The following is an 18,149-nucleotide window of genomic DNA, read 5'->3' on the forward strand; positions in this document are numbered from 1 at the left end:
AAACTAAGACGATAACCATTCAACATAACAAGGTAATATAATCGTAACGAAACATAACGAGAAAATAAATCGTAACAAGAAATAAACTAAACAACATAACGAACCTAGACTAACATAATACATGATAAGACACTACGTGACTAAGACAACATGAATAAACCTAAAACATGGCGAGACAGACCTGAAACGTGACAATGACAGCACCTTTTATACATGATCCCCCCCAATTTTAAAGTTCAACAAGTATTTCTTGAATTGGCTTCACATCCATGTTTTGTTTGGCAGGTTTATTCATTTATGTCATTTGTGAATGTAGAAGAGAGCTGTTGATGTCTAGTCTGGTGAAGAAACCCCACCTTACAACAGATCAAATACTGGATGCAGATGGAGATGTGACTACACCTGCAAGTCTACCATACGTAGAAGGCTACACCTTCAGGACTACAGACGGTACACTACAAGATGCAAACCACTAATAAGCCTGAAGAACAGAAAGGTGAGATTACAGCCAAAAAGCACCTAAAAGAGTCCCAGGAAATGCCCATGATCCAAAGCACACCACCTCATCAGTCAAACATGGTGGAGGGGGTGTTATGGCTTAGGCCTGTATGGCTGCCAGTGGAACGGGTTCACTTTTCGTCATTGATGATGTGACTGCAGACAGAAGTAGAAACCTACAATCTTTTAGTTACAAATCTAATTCCATGAACACTAGTTACTCGGCTATCCTCAAATTAAAATCTACTTGTTCACTAAATGTAGGAAGATGGAATTGGATTCTGGTAACTAACATTGTTTGTCAATAAAATATTTATTATAGAGAAAACAGAGTTACTGCAGTTAATTAATTCCCTAGGTTAATCACCATGGCACATGTAGAGAGAACTCCAGAGCAGGATGTATAAAAGGAGAGTTCATGTTCCTGCACTCTAAATGTGCAACCAGATGTAACTGGTGTAAACCTTTTTCCTCTTTTTCTGCTAAGGTGATTGTGGTGAGTAATGTACTTTGAAGATTGTATTTTCTGTCAATGACCATTTTCATAATTGGACTGATCTTTCTTATGAAAGTAAAATGGAAAAACGGATTGCTTTAACTTGGGACATGTTTACCTAGATGGTGATTCACGTAGATTCTAATATTTTTTTTTGCCAAAGAGAGCAGGGCATATTGTCACACTTTTCACTCCATTACATTCCTTCGGTACAATACATCACAGTGCAATAAATGTCATACCAAATGAAAGAATGAAGTTTCAGGCACATCCTTTGTATTCATTACATATCTTATTGCAGTACAGAGTTATATACAGTTAAGTAGAGGATGTACACTTTGCCCCACTGTCACACCATGTGGCGTAAGTTGTCACATTGGATTAAAGAACACAACCAGACATTGGGCCTCATGCAAGAACTTTTTCGTATTCTTATCATTAATTTATCTTACTTTTTTAAAAGCAAATACATCCAAAGGACCAGTGGGTCTGGATCTGGGAGGTACTTTGCTGGTACCCCTGTTATTGTCAGTGACGAACCTTTGCAACCGTCAACAATTCCCATGACAAACAGCTGCAGAATACTCCTTTTTACCCCCATTCCCCATCGATGAGCTCTAGGATTAACAACAGTTATTCCAAAATTATTGTTATTTTAGCTGCCACAGGATATTGGAGTTGGATGTAAATAATGAATGAGAAAGTGCAGACTTTCAGCTTTAGTTTGAGGGTAGTGACTTCTAAATCAGGTGACTGGTGTTGGAATTACAGCCATTTTTATGCATAGTCCCTCCAATTTTAGGGGCTCAAAATTAATTGGACAAAATAACATAGTCATGTCTTCAAAATGTGAAAGTAAATTGACTGCATTCAATGCAATTACGTTATTAAATGTATATGTTTTTTACTATTTTACTTATAGGACAAAGAAAACAAAAGAAAAGCAACAAAGAGAAGAAATCATCTGCTATGAGCTCCCTGAATTCCACCCTCTCTCTAAATGCAACTTTTGTGCGTCCCACATTTTTTTTCATTAATGGTTTCAATAACATACCCCATGCCAAATACTACTATGTTTTTTTGTGCTTTGTTTTTGTGGTCTCTGTGTTGGGGAACTCCTTTGTCATGTTAAGTATATGCACAGAGCGCAGTTTTCACACCCCAAAGTATATGGGCGTGTTTAATTTGGCTGTAGCTGACTTGGGTGAAAGCACTGCTCTTATTCCAAATTTAGTTGCAATGTTTCTTTTTGATTCCCAGTACATCTCCTATGATGCTTGCTTGGCCAACATGTTTTTTGTGTCTTTTTTTACCTGTTTGCAGTCTCTCACTCTTGCTGTTCTGGCATATGATAGATTGGTGGCAATATGCTTGCCACTGAGATACCATTCCATTATCACAGTGCCAGCAATGGCTGTGATATTAACAGTGGTTTGGGCATTTGATTCTGTTATACTGATTATCACGGTGACTTTGGTTACCAGGTTGTCCTTTTGTAAATCTATTGTGATAAAAAGCTACTTCTGTGACCATGGACCTACATGTATTTTGGCATGCAGTGATTATACTGCCAATCGTAACATGGGGATTGTTATTACAGTATCATTATTTTGTGCACCTTTTATTTTTATAGTACTATCATATGTACTTATTTCTCATGCACTGTTTAAAATAGCTTCATGGGAAGAGCGATTTAAAGCCATTAAGACTTGTTCTGCACACCTAATGCTGGTCACTCTTTATTATCTTCCAATACTGGGCACCTACATTACTGCACTAGCTTCTACAATTCAGCCAAATGTCAGGGTAATGAGTACATCACTGGCAAAGGCCATTATCCCCATGATGAACCCAATAATTTATGTGCTGAACACAGAAGAAGTTAAGGAGTTCTCAAAGAAACTTTTCAGAAAAAAAATAAAGAAAAGCCAAAACCAGAAGAAACAATCAAAATAAAGGAATGAATGGATATTACAGGAACACTTTTTATTTTTTTTTACTGTATCACAAACTGCAGAGGTGGAGGCAGAGGGTAAGAATTCCTTCACCTCTTCTGAACATAGAAGAGGTTAAGGGATTCTCCAAAAAAAATAGTAAAATATTATCACAAGTCTATTTTAGTATGTATACAGACAAGTGGCAATTCAATGTGCATTTGACTCTGTAATGAGGGGTTTACAAACTGTAACCCGAATATAATTTTCCTCTCTATGTAGTTGTCGATGGATTCTTCTCACTGTCACAGTCAGATCACGTCCTGCTCTGACATACTCAGTCACCTGGCAAATAGGTTCTCTTTTGTTTTTCTTCACATAACACACTCATGCACGAGCATAATATCATCGAATGTGCACTTTCGACCACAATTTCTGACCCTCTATTCTGATGTCTTTCCCATAGATCTAAATGCACTTTAGATGTCTTTCCCATAGATCACTATTCCTATTGAAACACAAGCCAGTTTAGCAGTCTTTGTGCCATCCATGCTCCAATAATGAACCCTCTTTCAAAGTAACTTCACTCTTTTCCTCTTGCCATCTTAATCCAAATCAACTTCAACCGGGCAGTGCACCAGTATGGAAGCCTCTGCATCTGTTACGTTTCTCTGCTTATACAGGCTTTTCCTTTCATTTGTCACCTGTCTGTATATACTTTACATATATAGTGGAACATTGCATTTAAATTTTGTTCAATTAGTTCATTAAAAAACTGAAATAATTTTTTTTTTCCTTGTGATTGTGATTAATGTACTTTGTCTACATATTACGTTCGCTAAATAAATGACTTGTGATGTAACATGATTGGTATTAAAGTTCTTTCTCTTCTACCTTAGAGACTTGAGAAACTCCCAGATGGGACGAAATCTCAAGAGGAACCCGGCTATACGGGGATGCCCATCCTCCACTGGCCTATAGGTTAAGATGGCAACCGTTCAGGTATTAAATTTGCAGGTAATATAGAAAGTCCACAATGTGCAATTCAGAGGGCAGGGGGATGAATCTGTAGCTCCAGGATGTGTTGAAGCATGGGCATGAGGAGCAGGGCTGCAGCAGTTCATGACCTCACGACCGAACAAAGAGGGATGTTAGGCACTAGAACATTTGTTAGGACAGAGTAAAATGTTCTCATGCACAGATCTAATAGCCTGACCTGCCAACCGTGCCCAAGTTTTCAGTACCACACCTCCCCAGTGACTAAGGTTGTGACAAATCTCACATAGTTAGAGGATACCACTGTTGTCATGTGTGGTTATTTACATTACGGTCACCTTCCTGTCAGCTTTGACCAGTCTGGCTCTTCTATCTCTCATTAACAAGGCATTTCTGTCTGCAGAATCTCACTGGATTTTTTTTTTGCACCACTCTCTGCAAATTCTAGAGACTAGTGTGTGTGAAAATCCCAGGAGATCAGCAGTTTCTGAGATACTCAAACCACCCTGTCTGCCACCAACAATCATTCCACAGTCAAAGTCACTTGTATAAAAAATTCACATTCTGATGTTTGACATGAACATTAACTGAAGCTCCTGACCCGTATGTACATGATTCTATGCATTGCACTGCTGCCACACAATTGGCTGATTAGATAATCGCCTGAATAAGTAGGTGTAATAAAATAGTGTTCCTAATAAAGTGCTCGGTGAGTGTATGTCCATCTGTTTGAATAAAAAAATAAGCTTTTCTGATCATTCATGTGTCTGGACAAAAGGACATGCAGATGTTTTGTATCTTAATTTCTTACTCATATTGAAATTAAAAGTGATTTTGGTTTTTGTATTTACAATGGAATACACTAATAATAAACATAATTAACACTAGTCCTCATTTACTATGTAGTGTACATGCAGTCATTTTTACATATACACAATTTATGAGATTTAGTCAACTAGCTAAGTCGATCGGTTTTCATGCTAACATCAATGGACGTTGCCTGAATGAGCGAAGTGCAAAGTTAGCACCTTTTATCGAATTAGAAAGTTTCCCCCTAGACTTAACTTTAGGTGCACTTACATACATTTTTTCTTTGGCTTCACAACAAGAAAGAGTAACAATGAGACCGACAAACAGCACAGCGATAACAATTATTCCATATCGTTTATCCATTGTGATCATGAGCCAGTTAGATATAGACTTACCTAGACTGTTGTCTGATGATCCATACAGTTGAGTTCAGGATATAAATAGCATTTGGTATGAATCGTTTTTTAAAAGTTTTTAGCCAATGGTGTTCTATAGCCTAACGCTGGCAGTTATTCAAATTACGCAAACTATTCGGTTCAATTTGTTTAAAAAAATAATAATAATATTTGGGGGAAAGTTTAAATGAATTGGCTTGTTTGTATTTTGAACCTCTTCATGATTTATTTGGCCTCAAAATACATTTTTGTAATGAATAAAAAAACGGTGCTCCTTTTTTTTCGTAATTCATCAAAAACGGGACATTGTGGTTGTTACAGCAAGATGAAATTTGTCCAACCATATCAGAATGAAAATGGGTCATTTCCACCAAGAAGGAGAAGGCAACAAAAACTCTATCAAAGTTTCAAACTACCTATTTCCACTGTCAGAAACATTGTTGGAGAATGTAAGATAATGTAAGATAACAGTTGAAGTCAAGACAAGGTCTGGAAGACCAAGACCAAGACAGATTTGAGATAGAATGGACCAAGACCTGCCGAGAAATCAGCAGAACCCACACATCACTGCAAAAGAGCTGCAAAAAGAGTTGCAAACACAGGTCTAGCTGTTCACAGGACAACAATACAACATACTTTAAATAACAAAAACATGGCAGAGTTTCCAGAAAGAACGACCTCAACACAAAATTAAGTGTCAGAAGTATGAAAAAACAAACAAACAAAAAAGAACATTGAGAAGCCTGAAGCCTTTTGGAACAATGTGCTTTGTACTAACGAAACCAAAATTTAAATTTTAGGCCACCACCAAAAAAGGTATATTTGGAGAAAAGAGGGTTAATCTTTTACAGAGAACGATGCTTTTGTAGAGCATAATGGAGGTGGATCCATTATGCTTTGGGGTTGTGTGGTAGCTGGGGGCACAGGTAATATTGTGCAAGTGGAAGGAAGAATGGATTCCACTAAATATCTAGAAATGCAAGAGGCTAATGTTGAAAGGACAGTTCAGACATTGAGGTTGGGTATCCAGCAAAACGATGATCCAAAGCATACCTCAACCATGAAGTACCTCCAGGAAAGTACTAACTGAAAGAGTTCCCAGACTTTTGAAAATAAAAAGGAATCTTGCTTTAAAATTGAAAGAAATATTAATGTTCACATTAACGTTCAACATTCTACCATTTAAAGGTGAGGTTCACTTCTGTTCACTTCAATATTAATTGTAAAAGGCTTTTTGACCAGGACTGCCCATATTTTTGCATATATGAGAAATTGTCGGTGTATTTTTGTATAATTAATATCTCCAGCCTTGGTGATGACTCAAAAGACCATTATCACTGAAAAACAACAAATGTCTTAATCTTTGCATTCTTTGCGAACACTTCACTGAATCAAGGCAAACAATTAGAGATAGAACAGAGAGGCGGAGTTACAGAGCAGTATCGAAATAGAGGTAGAGTTAATTTGTTAGTTAACGTGATTCAATTACAATTACCTAAAACTAGTGACTGTTAGTTAATTCGACAGACGATTAGTGTGTTAATGCAATTTTGTACTGTACAAAATCTATGTTAGTAGCTATTAGTAGATTAGTGCTATATACAAACATAAAAGGAGGAAAGCAGGAAGTAAGCGAAAACGAGAATGGGAAGGAATCGTGGGAAACCGAAAAATTCCGAAGCAACCCAAATCGTGAATTACGAAGACAGGGACGGCTCAGAATATACAGACACAGACATCACAGGGGAAGACAAATGCAATGAACTATGAATAATAAAACAGAAGACCAGAACATGAATCAAGAAAAATAAGAGATATACAAGAAAAACAAATAAACTAACAGACAGAAATCAGGAACATTACAAGGCATTTTTGACCACAGAACTGCTGCTCCCTAGATGTTTCTTCTTGTTTCTTTGTGCATGCTAGCCCTTTTAAGCTAGCTATGTAGTCTGCAAAAGACTCTCCAATCTGTTGACGGCGATTTCGAAAAGTGTACCTTTCGGCTAACACGTTCTTCTTTAGTCTCTCATTACTTTTAACAAATTGTCGAGTGGCGTTTCGCTCACTTTGCTCAGTGCTACCAAATCTTTTAACACTGAAAAAGTCTTAGGGCCTACCACCGATAAAAACACTGCTCTCTTTTGGTCATCTTCAATGTTGTTAGCTAACAAAAATTGCGTAAGTCTTTCCTCGTAGTTTTCAAACGTTTCTGCCATTTTGTCCAAAATTAATCCTGCGTCACTGCTGTACAATGGCATGTTGCTGCTCTCAATTTCAGTTCTTGGCTTACTGGGTCAAGACGGAGGTTATCCGTTACAAGATCCGTTAAAAGATACTAATCCGAATCCTTGTCGCCAACCTTGTCATGTATCTACTCAAAATGAAGGTCTTTTACTTAGTTCTTTTTATTTGCTAACCCAAAAAGCACGGTTCATGCTCAACACTTGCAAAACAGACAAGGAGCATATTTTTAGGCATTCAACTTGAGAGCGCGCCAAATGCACAGGGTGGCGCTATTTAACCTGGCACGCTCAGCCAATCCTTATCCAAGGGCAAAGGTTATCCAATCATTAATTAATACATAAAATGTCTTATCCTTTCTCACTTCATTTTAATTAAACGCATCTTTTCTGTTGCCTATAGTATATAACACGGTTTCTCCTGTTACCTGTTCCTGTGTCCTGCTTGCCTGTTCCTGCTTACCTGTTCCTGTGTTCCTGCTTACCTGCTCCCGTGTTCCCGTCTTTGTATTCCAGCTTGTCTCCAGCCCCCAGCCTCCTCTCCTCCTCTCCTCCTCCAAGCTCCTTCCCCCGTTTCTGCCCGATTGGACTAACTTCCTGGTTTCAACTCTCGCTCACTCACTCTGGACCACATATTGCCTGCTCTGCATTTCCCTGTCTGCCCGGCTTCTGACTATTGCCTGCCCAATCACTACGAATTGCCTTGATATTGAACTAGTATGACTATGTTAATAAATCTACCTATTCTACCATTTGGGAGTCCGCATTGGTTTCTGATTTCCAGTCCGTGATATCTACAGTAAGCACCACAATTCATTGTACAATGACATATTTTTTGTTATTTTGTTTCTGTACTCTAGTACAGATTAAATAAATGAAATGAAAGGATAAGGTTGTTGAAGCTCAGACTGTCAGCTTTAATTTGAGGGTATTCTCAACAATATCAGATAAACCGTTGAGAAATGACTGAGACGGGTGCGTGGGGGTTGGACCCAAAATGCACGACTCAGAAACAAAGGTTAGATAAAGTCCCGTCAGGGCTTTATTCGGGACGAATCCCAGGAGCGTAGTCAAAACAAGCAATGTCCATACACGTAGATCCAGCCAAACAAATATTAAACAAACAAACAGCACGGTGCCGAGGGAAGAGGCAAACTCGTAGTCGGTAAACGTGCAGGGAGGTCCGGTAGCAGGAGAGCTGTCAGCGGGGCAGATGTACAGGCGGACGGCAGGCAGAGTCGTAGTCGAGGGCGATGCGGAAGTCGAAACCATAAAACAATCAGCGAGGCAAAAGTACAAAGACGGTAGGCGAGGACGTGGTCAAAAAACAAACAATGGTCAACGAAACAGAAATCAATAACGATGGTCGGTAAAACAGGCTTGGATCTTAACGTGAATCAATCAGAAAATAATGCTCAAGAGTTGCGTAGTAAAACTAGAGGCAGACAATTTCGCGAAGAACAGTTGCGCGACTGGGCTATAAATGCGGGTGTAGACAGGTGTAGACAATTAGTTAGAGCGTAGCAAGGAAATGGAAAACAGGTGCGATGAATGACAAGTTTAACAAGGAGATTAGTAATCGTTAGTAATAAACCTATCCTGCCCTAGCATTAGTAAATTAGTAAATGACATGCACGAGAAACGTAAGGTAACATGAACACATGATTAGTTTTGTTAGTTTCTACCCAATCCTGATCTAGCGTTAGTCGTTTTAGTAAATAGAGAAATGGAAACAATTAGGGAGTGAATGACAGAAGGAGCGAGAGAGAAAAGGCGGAACGCAAGGTTTGCGGAAAGACATGTAAAAGTGTATGCATAAACAACGACCAGTTAACATAACAATAAACATAAATCAAAACATAATACAAAACGAAACTAAGACGATAACCATTCAACATAACAAGGTAATATAATCGTAACGAAACATAACTAGACATGACGAGAAAATAAATCGTAACAAGAAATAAACTAAACAACATAACGAACCTAGACTAACATAATACATGATAAGACACTACGTGACTAAGACAACATGAATAAACCTAAAACATGGCGAGACAGACCTGAAACGTGACAATGACAGCACCTTTTATACATGATCCCCCCCAATTTTAAAGTTCAACAAGTATTTCTTGAATTGGCTTCACATCCATGTTTTGTTTGGCAGGTTTATTCATTTATGTCATTTGTGAATGTAGAAGAGAGCTGTTGATGTCTAGTCTGGTGAAGAAACCCCACCTTACAACAGATCAAATACTGGATGCAGATGGAGATGTGACTACACCTGCAAGTCTACCATACGTAGAAGGCTACACCTTCAGGACTACAGACGGTACACTACAAGATGCAAACCACTAATAAGCCTGAAGAACAGAAAGGTGAGATTACAGCCAAAAAGCACCTAAAAGAGTCCCAGGAAATGCCCATGATCCAAAGCACACCACCTCATCAGTCAAACATGGTGGAGGGGGTGTTATGGCTTAGGCCTGTATGGCTGCCAGTGGAACGGGTTCACTTTTCGTCATTGATGATGTGACTGCAGACAGAAGTAGAAACCTACAATCTTTTAGTTACAAATCTAATTCCATGAACACTAGTTACTCGGCTATCCTCAAATTAAAATCTACTTGTTCACTAAATGTAGGAAGATGGAATTGGATTCTGGTAACTAACATTGTTTGTCAATAAAATATTTATTATAGAGAAAACAGAGTTACTGCAGTTAATTAATTCCCTAGGTTAATCACCATGGCACATGTAGAGAGAACTCCAGAGCAGGATGTATAAAAGGAGAGTTCATGTTCCTGCACTCTAAATGTGCAACCAGATGTAACTGGTGTAAACCTTTTTCCTCTTTTTCTGCTAAGGTGATTGTGGTGAGTAATGTACTTTGAAGATTGTATTTTCTGTCAATGACCATTTTCATAATTGGACTGATCTTTCTTATGAAAGTAAAATGGAAAAACGGATTGCTTTAACTTGGGACATGTTTACCTAGATGGTGATTCACGTAGATTCTAATATTTTTTTTTGCCAAAGAGAGCAGGGCATATTGTCACACTTTTCACTCCATTACATTCCTTCGGTACAATACATCACAGTGCAATAAATGTCATACCAAATGAAAGAATGAAGTTTCAGGCACATCCTTTGTATTCATTACATATCTTATTGCAGTACAGAGTTATATACAGTTAAGTAGAGGATGTACACTTTGCCCCACTGTCACACCATGTGGCGTAAGTTGTCACATTGGATTAAAGAACACAACCAGACATTGGGCCTCATGCAAGAACTTTTTCGTATTCTTATCATTAATTTATCTTACTTTTTTAAAAGCAAATACATCCAAAGGACCAGTGGGTCTGGATCTGGGAGGTACTTTGCTGGTACCCCTGTTATTGTCAGTGACGAACCTTTGCAACCGTCAACAATTCCCATGACAAACAGCTGCAGAATACTCCTTTTTACCCCCATTCCCCATCGATGAGCTCTAGGATTAACAACAGTTATTCCAAAATTATTGTTATTTTAGCTGCCACAGGATATTGGAGTTGGATGTAAATAATGAATGAGAAAGTGCAGACTTTCAGCTTTAGTTTGAGGGTAGTGACTTCTAAATCAGGTGACTGGTGTTGGAATTACAGCCATTTTTATGCATAGTCCCTCCAATTTTAGGGGCTCAAAATTAATTGGACAAAATAACATAGTCATGTCTTCAAAATGTGAAAGTAAATTGACTGCATTCAATGCAATTACGTTATTAAATGTATATGTTTTTTACTATTTTACTTATAGGACAAAGAAAACAAAAGAAAAGCAACAAAGAGAAGAAATCATCTGCTATGAGCTCCCTGAATTCCACCCTCTCTCTAAATGCAACTTTTGTGCGTCCCACATTTTTTTTCATTAATGGTTTCAATAACATACCCCATGCCAAATACTACTATGTTTTTTTGTGCTTTGTTTTTGTGGTCTCTGTGTTGGGGAACTCCTTTGTCATGTTAAGTATATGCACAGAGCGCAGTTTTCACACCCCAAAGTATATGGGCGTGTTTAATTTGGCTGTAGCTGACTTGGGTGAAAGCACTGCTCTTATTCCAAATTTAGTTGCAATGTTTCTTTTTGATTCCCAGTACATCTCCTATGATGCTTGCTTGGCCAACATGTTTTTTGTGTTTTTTTTACCTGTTTGCAGTCTCTCACTCTTGCTGTTCTGGCATATGATAGATTGGTGGCAATATGCTTGCCACTGAGATACCATTCCATTATCACAGTGCCAGCAATGGCTGTGATATTAACAGTGGTTTGGGCATTTGATTCTGTTATACTGATTATCACGGTGACTTTGGTTACCAGGTTGTCCTTTTGTAAATCTATTGTGATAAAAAGCTACTTCTGTGACCATGGACCTACATGTATTTTGGCATGCAGTGATTATACTGCCAATCGTAACATGGGGATTGTTAATACAGTATCATTATTTTGTGCACCTTTTATTTTTATAGTACTATCATATGTACTTATTTCTCATGCACTGTTTAAAATAGCTTCATGGGAAGAGCGATTTAAAGCCATTAAGACTTGTTCTGCACACCTAATGCTGGTCACTCTTTATTATCTTCCAATACTGGGCACCTACATTACTGCACTAGCTTCTACAATTCAGCCAAATGTCAGGGTAATGAGTACATCACTGGCAAAGGCCATTATCCCCATGATGAACCCAATAATTTATGTGCTGAACACAGAAGAAGTTAAGGAGTTCTCAAAGAAACTTTTCAGAAAAAAAATAAAGAAAAGCCAAAACCAGAAGAAACAATCAAAATAAAGGAATGAATGGATATTACAGGAACACTTTTAATTTTTTTTACTGTATCACAAACTGCAGAGGTGGAGGCAGAGGGTAAGAATTCCTTCACCTCTTCTGAACATAGAAGAGGTTAAGGGATTCTCCAAAAAAAATAGTAAAATATTATCACAAGTCTATTTTAGTATGTATACAGACAAGTGGCAATTCAATGTGCATTTGACTCTGTAATGAGGGGTTTACAAACTGTAACCCGAATATAATTTTCCTCTCTATGTAGTTGTCGATGGATTCTTCTCACTGTCACAGTCAGATCACGTCCTGCTCTGACATACACAGTCACCTGGCAAATAGGTTCTCTTTTGTTTTTCTTCACATAACACACTCATGCACGAGCATAATATCATCGAATGTGCACTTTCGACCACAATTTCTGACCCTCTATTCTGATGTCTTTCCCATAGATCTAAATGCACTTTAGATGTCTTTCCCATAGATCACTATTCCTATTGAAACACAAGCCAGTTTAGCAGTCTTTGTGCCATCCATGCTCCAATAATGAACCCTCTTTCAAAGTAACTTCACTCTTTTCCTCTTGCCATCTTGATTCAAAATCAACTTCAACCGGGCAGTGCACCAGTATGGAAGCCTCTGCATCTGTTACGTTTCTCTGCTTATACAGGCTTTTCCTTTCATTTGTCACCTGTCTGTATATACTTTACATATATAGTGGAACATTGCATTTAAATTTTGTTCAATTAGTTCATTAAAAAACTGAAATAATTTTTTTTTTCCTTGTGATTGTGATTAATGTACTTTGTCTACATATTACGTTCGCTAAATAAATGACTTGTGATGTAACATGATTGGTATTAAAGTTCTTTCTCTTCTACCTTAGAGACTTGAGAAACTCCCAGATGGGACGAAATCTCAAGAGGAACCCGGCTATACGGGGATGCCCATCCTCCACTGGCCTATAGGTTAAGATGGCAACCGTTCAGGTATTAAATTTGCAGGTAATATAGAAAGTCCACAATGTGCAATTCAGAGGGCAGGGGGATGAATCTGTAGCTCCAGGATGTGTTGAAGCATGGGCATGAGGAGCAGGGCTGCAGCAGTTCATGACCTCACGACCGAACAAAGAGGGATGTTAGGCACTAGAACATTTGTTAGGACAGAGTAAAATGTTCTCATGCACAGATCTAATAGCCTGACCTGCCAACCGTGCCCAAGTTTTCAGTACCACACCTCCCCAGTGACTAAGGTTGTGACAAATCTCACATAGTTAGAGGAATGGATTTAGGGATGATGAAATTGGATTCTGATAACTAGCCTTGTTTGATTTCTCTGTAAAAAAATATATTTTCGGTCATTAATTCCCCAGATTCATTTTACTGACAGAGTTACTGCAGTTAATTAATTCCCAAGGTTAATTACCGTGGCACATGTAGAGAGAACTCCAGAGCAAGATGTATAAAAGGGGTTTATGGCCCTCTACTCTAAATATGCAACCTGGTTGAACAGGAGAAAACATCTTACCTCATTCTCTGCTAAAGTGATTGAAGTAAGTAATCGCTGTACAGTGCAGATTATTATTTTCATCATCGGATTTGTCATTGATTTAAGTGGTTAGATGGGAAAACTGATAACCTTACTTCTTCACCTTTGACTTTGGAAATGTTTACCAACATCATTTACAGTTACAGTCAAATTATATATAATATGTCAATCAGATATCCAGTTGGAAAATTGTTGACACCCACAAATTAATTTAACAGCTCATTTTCAAAGTCGGCAAGTCAGCTGTTATGGATCAATATAAAACACTCCCGGCAACTTTATATAAATCAGATGGACATCTACTCTACCCCCCCAAGAACCCTTTTTTTATTGTGAAGAAAGCGACGTAGCGAGTGAGATTACTCTTTAATGTTGACTGCTAGATTTGATTCTTGGTGAATTGCAGAAAGAATAATATCACATAATTATGATGAAATTACCTGTGAAACTTGTTAGAAATACAATACGTGAAAGTGCATAGTGGCAAGAATAGAGGAGTTCACATGTACAGTACAGTGACCAGTGTGACTGATCATTATTGACATCAAAATTGCATTGTTATTTTAAAAATGTAGGAAATGTGAAATAAGTGATTTAAAAGTGCATGAAGACAAAATTATATATTTTTCTTTGTCAGACACCATGTGAGACTACAAACAGATTCTTTGGCAGAATAAACAGCAAATATTGTTGCTAGACTTCGTATGTTTTCTTGACAATTTTATTTAACCCCCAGTTGCTCCTGAAGAGCTGGTTGGTACCTTGCATGGCAGCTGTTTGCCATTGGTGTGTGAGTGTTATTGTTTGTATGAATGGGTGAATGAGAAGCATCAATTGTACAGTGCTTTGGATAAAGGCTATATAAATGCCAACCATTTACCAAGCTCAGGACTTTACCGAAAAAGTCAGCCTCCTTTTGTGTCAAGAAAGGACATTTATATAAATTGCTTGATAAGTAAAGTGATGGTAAATTATTATCTGTAAGATATGAGGTCGTTATTTTCAAGTAACATTTAACTTTTTCAGAATTTTTTAATAAATCAACTGCATTTAATACAATTGAGATACCTATGTTATTTTTTTTTTTTATTACAGGACAAAAGTAAAGCAACAAACAGAAGAAATCAGAGTCGAGAACATCTGCTATGAGCTCCCTGAATTCCACCCTCTCTCTAAATGCAACTATTGTGCTTCCCCCATTACTTTTCATAAATGGTTTTTATAGCATGCACCATGCCAAATACTTCTATGCTTTCTTGGGCTTTGTTTTTGTGGTATCTGTCTTGGGGAACTCCTTTGTCATGTTTGTTATATACACAGAGCGTAGTTTTCACACCCCAAAGTATTTGGCTGTTTTTCATTTGGTTTTCACTGAATTGGGTATAAGCATTTCGCTTATTCCAAATTTAATTGCAATGTTTCTATTTGATTCACAATACACCACATTGGATCCTTGCTTGGCGAACTTGATTTTTGTGTATTTATTTGCCTGTGTGGAGGGTCTCAATCTTATCATTCTGGCCTATGATAGATTGGTGGCAATATGCTTTCCACTGAGATACCATGCCATCATCACAATATCAGTCATGGCTGTGATGTTAGCCGTGAGCTGGGCAATCAGTACAATTTTGATGATTTTAACATTTAGTTTATTTAGCAATTTTTCTTTCTGTCGATCAAATATGGCAAAACAAAGATACTTCTGTGATCATGGGACATGGCTCATTTTGGAATGCAAAGAGAATCTTGTCAATAATTTGATGTCAATTGTTAACATGGTATTTTTCCTTTTTTTACCAATGATTATGAATTTACTTTCATATGTATTTATTGCGGTTGCACTGGTTAAAATCTCTTCATGGGAAGGGCGATTGAAAGCCATTAAGACTTGTTCTGCACACCTAATGCTGGTTGCTATTCGTTATTTAACAGCAATGGGAACCTACCTTTCTGCAGCAACTAATACCTTTAATCCCAATGCCAGGGCAATTACTACATCACTTTCATTTGCCATTCCACCCATGATGAATCCAATCATTTATGTGTTGAACACAGAAGAAATTAAGGACGTCTCAAAAAAACTTTTAAAAAGAAAAAAAACCACAACTGAAACAACCAAGAATTCAGATAAAGGAATAAATTGACACTGGTTGCTGTTTCGCAAACTCTATAGTCTGATTATAAACCAGTAGTGGGCAATCTAATCTGAAAAGGGCAGTTGTGGGTACAGGTTTGAGTTTTAGCCCAGCACATAGACATGATTATTTGGTTGAATCAGATGTCAAAGTTCTGGCCTAAATCTAAAATCTGCAGCCACGGTGGCCTTCTCATGTAACATTGCCCTCCTTTGGTATAGATACATGTAATTTAAAAGAGCAACTATCTTCTGTGTTTACTCTACGTCTTGGGTAATATATTTATTCATGGTTAATAAAGTTGGTTGATAATGAAGTTTGCTTCATAAGTTTATTCAGTGAATTATACATTTTTTATATTTATATATTTAAATCTACTACTGTTACACATTCAGTTTGCATAATAAACAACAAAATGATGTAACTTGTACATAACTTTTCACATAACAGAATGCACTTTTCCCTACAAATATTTTCAAAGCTTGAGGAAAATGATAATTTTATGTGTCTGCAGAGGTGTGCCTATGGTCATTGGGCTATATTTATTGCATGGAGAACACAAAATATGTTAAAACCACAAAAAGCCCCTCATCTCTCTCTTGATGGCTCAAGCCCCAGTGTAGCACAGTCTCACATCTTACACTGGCTACACAGTTCTCCAGGGGGGATTGTGCCCAGCTTAGTCTACTCAACTGTAAGTCGCTTTGGATAAAAGCGGCAGCTAAAAAAACATAAATTATTATTATTATACATAGGTTCCCTTATTCATCAATTTCAAGCATTTTCACTCAGTGTTTCACTGTTTCTGACCAACAGACCTATTGTTTGCTATCGCAGACTACATACATTAACGGAAATATAATAAGTAGTATACACCATGTTAAGATGAACTGATCCTCATTATATTATTAGCTTATTCAGAATTTTAGCCAATATTTTGGCTCCAACAATTAGCCTAAGCTTGCTGAAACCACTTGGACACTTGTCCCCCCCCCCCTCTTCGCAAACACAGTTTGGCCAGTTTCTAAACTAACACTTAATTTACATGTTTTTAAATCGAGTCCATATTGTCAAAGTCCACTCTGTGGTCATTAGCTACCATTTGTAATCTGTTTTCACAATGCTGACTGTTTCTGAGGGTGAACTGATACAATTGATAAAATCTTCAATACAATCCTGTTTTAGTGCAAAACTATATATTCTATATGATTGCTCACAGGTTAGGTGGCTAAAGCTATAAATCTTTGAATGATTATTCTTGTGAAGATTTCCTGGCAGTTGCACCTTGGCAATTAAAAAACACCAGGCCTTTAGAGTGTTTTTTGAGTCAATGTTCTTTTATTTTTTGTTTGTTTTGCCTGATTGCACAGTTAAAGTAACTACTACAAACCTTGATAGTATAACTCTCACTGGTTTAATTACTCAAATGCCAAAACCATGACATTATTTTATTTAGCAGATGCTTCTCTCCAAAGCAACAACAAACCAAGCCTTCATTAGCAGCTCTCAAGTAAAAGCTTCACACCTGAGCTGGGGAATTGTGCCTGACATGGTATGATATGGTAGAGGTTTTCACAATTATTTTGAATATACACATTTATGGAATATAGATATAATCCACCATCCTTTATAGTACAACAATTCAAAGTATAGTACAGAAATGTAAATTATTTTGAAATACTTATAATGTACTTATAATGTACTTATAATAATGTCTATCTCAATCCCAAGCAATATGGATACAACATACGCTCACAAGCATTTTATTAGGTGTTTATTTGACATTTGTTTTACTTTTACTGCTGTAGCCTACCCACTTAGAGTTATGATGCATTGCGTGTTCAGAGATTCTCTTCTGCATACCACTGTTGTCATGTGTGGTTATTTACATTACTGTCACCTTCCTGTCAGCTTTGACCAGTCTGGCTCTTCTCTCTCTCATTAACAAGGCATTTCTGTCTGCAGAATCTCACTGGATTTTTTTTTTTTGCACCACTCTCTGCAAACTCTAGAGACTAGTGTGCGTGAAAATCCCAGGAGATCAGCAGTTTCTGAGATACTCAAACCACCCTGTCTGCCACCAACAATCATTCCACAGTCAAAGTCACTTGTATAAAAAATTCACATTCTGATGTTTGACATGAACATTAACTGAAGCTCCTGACCCGTATGTACATGATTCTATGCATTACACTGCTGCCACACAATTGGCTGATTAGATAATCGCCTGAATAAGTAGGTGTAATAAAATAATGTTCCTAATAAAGTGCTC

General features: G+C 37.5%; 2 protein-coding genes across 2 annotated transcripts; both read left to right on the forward strand.

Moving 5' to 3' along the window:
* Positions 1 to 392: 392 nt before the first annotated feature.
* On the forward strand, positions 393 to 2,950 carry LOC133108325 (olfactory receptor 1M1-like). The gene is made up of 2 exons (XM_061217796.1): positions 393 to 496; positions 1,917 to 2,950. Exons 1-2 carry the CDS (start codon positions 463 to 465, stop codon positions 2,948 to 2,950), a joined length of 1,068 nt encoding a protein of 355 aa, XP_061073780.1. The 5' UTR covers positions 393 to 462.
* A 6,696-nt stretch (positions 2,951 to 9,646) lies between these two features.
* Positions 9,647 to 12,203, forward strand: LOC133108326 (olfactory receptor 52E8-like). Its single transcript, XM_061217797.1, is given in 3 exon segments — positions 9,647 to 9,750; positions 11,171 to 11,560; positions 11,563 to 12,203. Coding segments are annotated over 3 exon segments (1,065 nt in total). The 5' UTR covers positions 9,647 to 9,716.
* Positions 12,204 to 18,149: the final 5,946 nt, after the last annotated feature.

Source organism: Conger conger, chromosome 13 (assembly GCF_963514075.1).
Source record: "Conger conger chromosome 13, fConCon1.1, whole genome shotgun sequence".
Taxonomy (NCBI): Eukaryota; Metazoa; Chordata; class Actinopteri; order Anguilliformes; family Congridae; genus Conger; species Conger conger.

What these genes read in the sequence shown, in the direction of transcription:
- LOC133108325 (XM_061217796.1), top strand. Translation starts at nt 463, where the DNA reads ATGCAAACCACTAATAAGCCTGAAGAACAGAAAG. An exon ending in TAAGCCTGAAGAACAGAAAG is followed by an intron (nt 497 to 1,916) that starts GTGAGATTACAG and finishes TTTTACTTATAG; the next exon opens with GACAAAGAAAACAAAAGAAA.